This window comes from Lactuca virosa, chromosome 8, assembly GCF_052849685.1.
Source record: "Lactuca virosa cultivar CGN04683 chromosome 8, Lactuca_virosa_CGN04683_v6, whole genome shotgun sequence".
In the NCBI taxonomy this organism is placed as follows: Eukaryota; Viridiplantae; Streptophyta; class Magnoliopsida; order Asterales; family Asteraceae; genus Lactuca; species Lactuca virosa.
The window spans coordinates 272687890-272697171 of record NC_136433.1 but is presented as its reverse complement, the minus strand read 5'-3'; the positions used below and the strand labels follow the sequence as shown (position 1 = coordinate 272697171).

Here is a 9282-nt window from a genome sequence, read left to right as displayed (position 1 = left end):
ATGAAAATGTGAATCCTTGCTTGTACAAACTATGAAGGGAAATAATATTTCTCGCCATTTCTGACGAGTAACAACATTTATTCAAATCTAAAGTTAACCCATTATTAAGAAATAAAGAATAAACTCCAATCTTGGTCACAAGTGATGCTTTCCTATTGCCCATGATTAAGTTTATCTTCCCGTGCTCCAATTCTTCACTACTTCTTAGGCCCTACAAATCAGTACAAATGTGAATACCACAACCTGTATCAAGTACCCAAGAGTTAGTATGCAATGAGTTATTAGACAATATGGTATAAATACCTGCATGGGTGGGTTTAACTTTCCCATCCTTTACATCCTGCAAGTACTTAGGGCAGCTTCGCTTCCAGTGCCCCTTTTCGTGGCAGTAGAAGCATTGTGCTTCCTTTGGGTTTGAAGAAGGAGGAGTGGGACCTTTCTTGGTCCCACTTGAAGAGGAGCCATCAAGAGACTTTCCCTTGGTACACTTCGAAGGGGTCTTCCTCTTTTTCCCCTTTCCCTGCCCAATTGCCAGAACAGGGGCTGCTGTAGGAGTACGAGTATAAGTAACAACCGATTTACCTTTAAGGCTACTTTCAACGGTCCTTAAAAGTCCTTGAAGTTTTCTAAGTGTGACTTCCTCCTTGTTCATATGATAAGTCATACGAAACTGATCATAACTTGGAGGTAAGGAATGGAGAATGATATCAATTGCCATGTCCTTAGGGAAGTTCACATTAAGCTTCAGCAACCGGTCCACGAACCTTTGCATTTTTTGCAAGTGACCGGTGATGGGTTCACCATCCTTCATCCTGGCTGTTATCATGGAGGAGATGATTTCATACCTCTCTTGACGCGCGCTCTGATGGTACATTTCCATCAGATCCAGGTGCATCTCATAGGGGTAGAAATCTTCATAGGATTTCTAGAGTTCGGGAGTCATAGTAGCCAACATAATGCATGACACTTTAGTAGCATCCCTCTCATGTGCAACATACTCCGCAATCTCCTCAGGAGTAGTAGTGGACTCATTGATAACCTTAAGCTCCTTGTCAAGGACATATTCATTGTCCTCATAGAGGGTAATCATTCTGATGTTCCTAATCCATTCATTGAAATTAGAACCATCAAAAGTGACTTTCCCACACAAGTTCATGAGGGAAAAAGAGCATGTAGGGTTTGAGCCAGCAACAGTGTTGGAAGACATCTGAAAGAAAAGAAAGACAAGTTTTGATTAGTTAAAGAGTCCTTAATAAGTCACCCAAATGAAATATTAAGGCTAGGATCCTACAAACTATTTCATAACTTGGAAGAGGGATGCCGTAATCCAAGCTATAAAATATTTGAAGGTAGGTAAATGACGATTTACCAATTTCCACCATTATAAACAAAATAAATTATTAAGTTTTAATTGGATTTGAAACTCCTAGATCTTTTGAGATACATTGAACTTTCAAGGGCATGTTTAAATCTCGATTGTGCCCTCTCAAGTTTGTGACTGGGATGCCGAGGATCACAAACAAGGTGTGAATAACCATGCAAATTGACTTGGTACCCTCAATTTTATCACCCAATCGATGTGCCGGTTAACCACACGCGCTCCACCGATCTATGATAAAACTTAAGTCACCCTTTGCCACTCTTACTAGTCCTTGTTAGTGTGCTGGTTAACCACACACGCTCCACAAACGACTTGGTAAGGCACAAAGTGTAATTTCATGGGTTAGCACCTATTTCACATTTTCCTAAAGTAACTAAGATTGGGAATTAATAAAGGTTTAGTTACTTTATAATTTTATTATACTTTTAATGAGGATTAAGGTCCTATCCTACCCGTTCGGCTAATGACCCTCCACCAGTCAAGGAAGCGGTGGGTGAGAGTGGACACCCATTAAACCGCCATTTTATAGACAGTAACCTTATACCCCCTTATAGACCGACTTCGTAAATGAGGCCTACTAACAGTAAGACTGATTTGTTGGCTTTGGGGCGATCGCGTTTGAAATGACCAGTTCCTCCACACGCGTAACAAGTGTAACTGGCCTCAACATTGTTGTTGTTGTTGTTATTGTTGTTGCGATTGTTATTGTTATTAGTCTGTTGGTTCTATTGAGGCTGAGTTCTACAGTATCTTGTGTTATGACCCTTTCGATTGCAACTCGTGCAATGCATCTCCCTGCATTCTCCATGGTGGTGAAAACTGGATTTGCTACACTTGGGTAGGGTCCCTGAGTATTGTCTGGGAGCAGTTGGCGTAGATGAGACTGGAGCATGTGGTGTTGAGGTGACCTGAGCAGTAGCAGTGTGGACTGCTACTGTTTGTTGCTTCTTTGATCACTCTTGGGTTTTTCGCCCTTTTCTCTTGTTATTCTTGCCTTTCTTGTTATCACCTTCCTTTTTAATTTCAGCTTCCCCTGCTTTGGCACCCTTCTTGTTTCCATGGTCGTATAACTTCTTGGCTAGCCTTTTAGCACTGTCATACGTTCCAGGGTTTGCTGCGATTACATTTCCTTGAATTGGAGAGGTCAATCCCCAAATGAATCTTTTGATCTTCTTCCCTTCGGATGTGATCATCCCTGGACACAAGAGTGACAACTGACTAAACCTTGAGATGTATGCATCAATGTCAGAGTTTTGGACTGTGAGATTCCACAGTTCTTGCTCCAACTTTTGGACTTCTCCCCTCTGCCAGTACTCGGCCATCAGAATTTCCTTGAGCTCCTCCCATGGCATAGCATTTGCCACAGGTAGTGTCATGGCCTCCACGTGACCATTCCACCAAGAGTTTGATCGACGAATGCACAAGCTGCAAACTTCACCTTGCACTCCTCGGGACATCCGCTAATCTCGAATACCGATTCCACTTTTTCTAACCACCTTTTCAGAGTTATCACGCCTCCTGTCCCGTTGAAGGTTCGGGGCTTGGCGTTCGTGAAGTCGTTGTAGGTACATGTTCTGGTAGGTCCTTGGTTCATCCCATGGTCTGAGCTTCCGGCCCCTTGCCCATTACCTCCACCGTTGTTCCCGTGGTGAATATGAGCTAGTGCTGCTGTAACTGCAGCTGACACTGCTGCTTGAAATGTAGCTGAGTCCATTTCTGGTGGAGGCGGTGGTGGTGGTGTTGCATTGCGGTTCCCACGTGTCTGTTTTTGAGGCATCTTTCTGTCATGGAACGGAAAGATGTTGAGTATACAGTGTATTCTAGTTTCACGATTTCTTGATTATAGAATAGTGTCGATAATTCGGTTATGTATAAGCAAGTGAGTGCATAAAATCAACATGTAATAGTAGTAATAGAACACATAACAGATAGCAACATCATGAGAAAATATCTAGCCGTTTTCATTAATGATAATCTTTTGAGTACATGAAAATTTCCCTACATAAGGCATACAATACATGAAATAAAATCCGACAGATTAACGACTCCATGAGTAGTGTAATCACTTAATCATGTAGTCGCTGGTACATAGAGTAGTACATGAAGGAAAATCATAACGGTAGTCGGTAGCAGATGAACGGTACTAGCTACGTCGAGAAGGGTATGGTGGTGAAATCACATGCCCAAGTGTCGCGCCATGAGATCAGCCATCTCGCTCATCTCCCTGGTGACCTCATCCCTCTCGTGCTCTGCATGCACGGCTCTGGCCTCTGCTGCTAGTAGTTGTTGCCGAAGGGTGGCAACCTCCTCCTCTAAGGAGCGGGTCCTATCAATGGGATCCTGTGGTGCCGCGGGGTGGTCCCGCACTACCTCTGAAGTGGGAGGCTCACTGGGAACTTCATTTGTGTCCCCATCTTCCTCCATAATCTTGTCAGGCTCTCCGAACTTGTAGTGTGTCTCAATGTATTCCTTAGTCCCAACACCATGATCTGCTTCTTGACCCATCACAGGGTCTCCTTCAATTAGCCCATTGGCCACCAGGGCCTGATAGTAAAGGATTCCTTGCTGGACCTCTTCCATGAAGACTATGTGAGGAACTGGAAGGGTGAGAAGTGTGTAAGGAGAGTATATGTAGGTAGTATTTCCAAAGACTCCTATAGTATTTTAATTATTTACGTTAGAGGTCCTTAGAGCTTTTGGATACGAGGTAAGTTTCTAGATTCATTTCCCAACATGATCACTCCCGAACACATGTTGGTCGTATTTTGAACTAATATAGTTGATCATGCTATATTTACCCCTAATACGACTACATAACTGTCCGGGTTTAACCTCGATGTTTAATTTCCTCTAGATACTTTTAGGGTTATGATATTAATGCACACCTAGGTATGTCTTTATTCAGAGTGTTTTAGTCCCATTGATTTCCAAGGTTTACAACCTAACTAGCATGTTATGGGGTACCTGTAATATAAAACTTTAAGTAGAATAACATACCTTTCTTTGTGGTTGATTGCTTGGAGTTTTAGAGCCTAGCACCAATAGTGTGGATGCCTCAGGTGGTGTCACAAATCACCCAAAACAACTTGGAAATACTTGAGAGAATATGATGCTCACTAAAATTGGCCCACTCTTGTTTCTCACACACACACACACTAGTGCCAATTCTAGAACCAAGGACCTCTTTATATAGTATGGAGGATTAGGGTTACACCCTAATAACCATGACTCTTCATTTACCTGGGATCCATGGGTTAAAAGTTCCATGGACTATCCATGGACTTCCATATACTCTTAGCCCATCCTAAATAAATCTTAGCCCAATCCATATATATGTAAGAGTCCATATTTAATTAGCCTCTTTTTGATCATTAAATTAATTCCAAAATCAATTCTTGATCAACACTAATTAAATAATATGATTTCATATTAATATATTATAACTTATACTTTGTTAATAGATCATAAACATCTTATTCTCAAAAGTATATCCATACAAATTGTTAGGTGAAGTGCAACCCAAATGGACCATGCCGGGTCGGGTCAAGTTCATACCAAATATAGTTACAGACTTAGACACCTTATCCAACAACATCATCATCATCACACATGTAATATAACAACATTCATAGTTTACATTGAGTATTGTAATTGAATATTACATGCCAAATAGTTAAAGTAAGATGAAACAAAATATATCAAAAGATCCGTTAGTTCGTTCCGACCAACCTGCTCAACGGTTTCCTGAGAATACAAGTTAATTTAAAAAGGTCAACATAAAGATGTTGGTGAGTTCATAAGCACGTTTGAGAAAAAGATTTGTAAAATTTTGTAACCACCAGAAAATCCTATATTTTCTGAAAACAGTTTAGTATGTTTGTGTCTGATTTTGTATTAATGCATGTGTGTTAATGCTTACTAGAATGCAACAAAGAAAATGAAGAGAATGAAAAGAGAATGTAAAGAGAATGCCCCCATACAACCCTATGTTGTCTGTAAAAGAGAATGTTGGTGTACCAACCCCCGAGGTTGAGTACCGGCACGAGTATGTTCCCGAGTAATCCAATTAGAAAAGAGAATGGTCTCCCGTAAATTTATAATGTTAATTCCTCTAAGTGAGTCGCTATAACCATAGTAGATAATGACATTTTCGCCTGTCATGGCGTTGTTGGACGCCGACGGAAATAGAATAAGGTTTTCGTCACCCTAGACTGGTTTAGTCTAACTGTAGCGAACAACTCAGGTGTGGGGTGTCATCCCCGTATAGATCTATACACAAATCCCCGCTCTCCCTCCAAGAGACTCTGGTTATAACTACAGACTACGATCGTACACTCAATAGGTGTCAACCGACACGTCTCACTAGATCCTAAATCGAAATTTTCGCGAAGAGAAACATATAAAGCACACTCCAGGCCCAATGAATCATGTAAGTGAACAAGTAAGGCTCACTAAACATGTAAGTCATTTCAAGGCTCGAAAAGAATGAGATTATATAACATGGGCCCAAAATATATGTAAAAGGAAAACTAAGGCCCATTTCACATGTGTGTTATTTACAGGCCCAAATAGCACGCAAGGAGTATCCATGGTCCGTCGAGCATGTTAGTGGGTCAATAAGGCCCAATAAACATATAAAGAGTATTCAGGACCCATCAAACATATAATGGGTTACTAAGGCCCAATAACATGAGACTGCCAAAATTAACCCGTTTGTTATTTTATTGTTTGTTTTAGTTCAATTATTTACCAAAATGTCATAAAAGGCCCACCTTTTTGTAAAAAATGACATTCTTGGCCCATTAAGCCAAAAATTTACAAGTAAGGCCCATTTTTGGTAAAAATAACATTTTAGGCCCCTTTTTAGAACAAAACTTGCATTTAATGCTAGTTTTTGTAAAAATAACATTTTTAACTCAGTTTTGTAAAAAATATCATTTTTGGCTTGATTTTTATAAAAATGTGCATTTTCGGTCCATTATAGATAATTTCATCTTTTTGGCCCAAATTTTAATAATTTCACATCTTTAATCCCTTTTATCAAAAAATTACATTTTTGGCACAACTTTGTTGAAAATGACATTTAAGCCCACAAAAGTCCAAAAAGTTACAAATTTTGGCCCAAAGTCGTGAGAAGCCCAAATAAGGCCCACTTATGAAAATGTTTACATTTTTAGTCCTTGTAAGGTCTCAAATGTCGAAATTAACCATGTTTAGCAAAAAAATCCTTTTTGAACCCCTACTAACCGTGAGTTACATAAATAACTTATTTTTTTTTTTGTCATTTTGTCACTTTTAGCCCCTTTCATGAAGTTTTTCTTAGCTTTAACTAAATTGTATGTATTTTAAAAACCTTTTTCTTGTAATATAAGTTGAAATTAATGTTATGCTATACCAATAGCATCATCTTTTAGTAGATCTTTAAGTTCTTGAGGTTTACAACACATAATCACATATATAACTAGAAAAACGCACAAAATCATGCATACACACATAGAACTACACAAAACAACTTGTATTCTGCCCCAAAACAAAGTAAAAATTGAAAATAAGGGGTATGAGCTCACTTTGCTTTGAAGCTTTCGGTTTTTGGTGAGGAAATGAGAAGATATCGGCCCTAGGTGTTTCCTTGAGGAGATTTTCGAGATCTATGAAGTTCTAAGAGCATGGATCATGAAATGATGTGGGTTAAGAAGAGATTTTTAATGTAAACTTGAAGTTAAACCATAGAGTTAAACACGAACTTACCAAGAGTGATGAGCTTTGATGAAGAGTCCTTGATCTTTCACAAGACACACTCGAAATTTTGGAGATAAGATGAGTGAATTCTTGATGTTCTAGAGAGATTTTTGGTGTAGTTGAAATGAAAGAAGATAAGAGCGGTGAAACACTCTTTGACCGAGAGTTAAGAAGAATAGAGAAGAAGGAGAGAAATGTTGAAATGATGTTGCAAGGGTGTATATGATTGTCTTGATATTTGTTGTGTTTAAGCATGGAAGTCCACCATACAAAGATTAGGTGGCATTTAGTTTGTCAAACCATTTCTTTTTTTTTCTTTTTTTTAAACCGAGAATGAGATAGGGTGAGAAGAAATGTAGGGCTAGAATTGAATATACTTGAAACTACAAGGTCCAAGGTGGAAGTTTTCGGCCCATTGGGCCCTCTTAGAGGTTTACGGCCCAAAAGAGTGAATATAATGGGTTTTAGGCCCATTTAGGTTCAAGAAAAACATCTATGGCCCATTAAAGCCCATAAAAATGAAGTAAGTCATTTTAGGCCCAACATGGCCCAAAATACTTTAGCTTAATGAATGTGGGTCCAATTAGAGCCCAAATAGGGTTCCTTGGCTCAACATACCCAACTTGAAAGTTTATTGGCCCATTAGGCCCAATAAGAGTATCCTAGTCCATAGTAAATTTGAACCGGGATTTTTAGGGTTTCAGACCCATAGTTAAGTATATGAGATGTATTGTATTAGGTTTGAACTTCACAAGTATTGCAATAGTTGATGTTTACTTGAGGACATAATTTCCTAGCTAAAAATGCTAGTTGTGACAAGGAGATTACCGCCGAGTTCCGTGAGAGGTCCCTGTTGGTTCCACAGTACGTTGCGGATGAGGTGAAGAAGAAAACTAGGTATCATGACATGTTGAGAGATGAGATCCGGGAATTTCTAAGTTTTTCAGGGTGCAAGACCCTAAATGATATGATTGAATTGGAGCTTCGGACGAAGCACAAGCCGGAGTAGGCACAAACTTTGGTGGGCTAGAGCAAGAAGCCCAAGGTTTCTAATTCTCATTCTAGGGGCCACCAGGGCCGGAGTGATTGCGACAAGTCTGGCCAACAACATAGTGGGGCATGTCCATCAGCGGGTTCGGGTTGTTACAGGTGTGGGATGACTGGTCATATGAGTAGATTGCCCCTGGAGTTCACTGATTTGCTTCCACTGCAATCATATCGGCCATAAAAAGGCCGATTGCCCAAGATTGACAGGGAGAATGGTGGCGGCGCCTACGCCACCCACATCAAGGATCACTGATGGCCGCCAGGGGAAGGCGGGGACCCCTTTGGTGAAAAGCAGGGCATTTCACCTAACCTTCGATGAGGCCCGAGCAGCACCATATGTGGTTACGGGTATGTATCTTATGACTACCTTTTATTTTTTTCTTTATTTCATGCTTGATTCTGTATAGGGACCTTTTTGGTCAATGGTATGTCTGCTCATGTTTTTTTTGATTTGGGAGCTACCCAATCCTTTGTATCTCTTGCACTTTGCAAGAGGTTTTGTGATGCTTCCGAGACTCTAGATTCCCCTCTAGAAGTGGACATTATGGATGACCGTACCGTGAGTGCTTCGAGGGTTTTGCGTGGGTGTGTCCTGAACATGTTTAACGAAAGGTTCTCTATTGATTTGGTGTCGATACCCTTGAGAGGATCGAAGGTTATCATCGGGATGGATTGGTTGGGCCCCAATGGGGCCGTGATTGATTGCTAGCTGCAGCTAGTGAGAGTTCGAACCCCAAGTGAGAAAGCTTCGCATAGGCCAACTCTCTGTTCAGCTGCAAGGGCCAGGAGAACCCTCTCTCTCTCTCTCTGGTGAACCCTCTCTGCGTCCATCACTTTCTCCGACGAACCTTCTCTCTCGGTCTATTTTTTGAAGAACACTTAATCACCGCCATCAATGAAAATCAACACCACCATGGCCTGAACCACCACAGGGAAACTGTAGGACCATTGGAAACTTACCTTCCTCAGCCTTGCAACTCATCACACTCGCACACTTCCACAATGGACCTGTCCTTCAAAACCCCTTTGTAAATTGAAGAAAAGTTTCTCCTCCCTAACAAATTCGACCCAAAAACCTCAGGTAAGGCAGAACGTACGTCAGATCTAAGGGTTGG

General features: G+C 40.6%; 1 protein-coding gene across 1 annotated transcript; it reads left to right on the top strand.

Moving 5' to 3' along the window:
• Nucleotides 1-8379: 8379 nt before the first annotated feature.
• Nucleotides 8380-8876, top strand: LOC145131523 (uncharacterized). Its single transcript, XM_079066196.1, has 2 exons — nt 8380-8515; nt 8575-8876. The coding sequence occupies exons 1-2, from the start codon at nt 8380-8382 to the stop codon at nt 8874-8876; spliced, it is 438 nt and encodes a 145-aa protein (XP_078922322.1).
• Nucleotides 8877-9282: the final 406 nt, after the last annotated feature.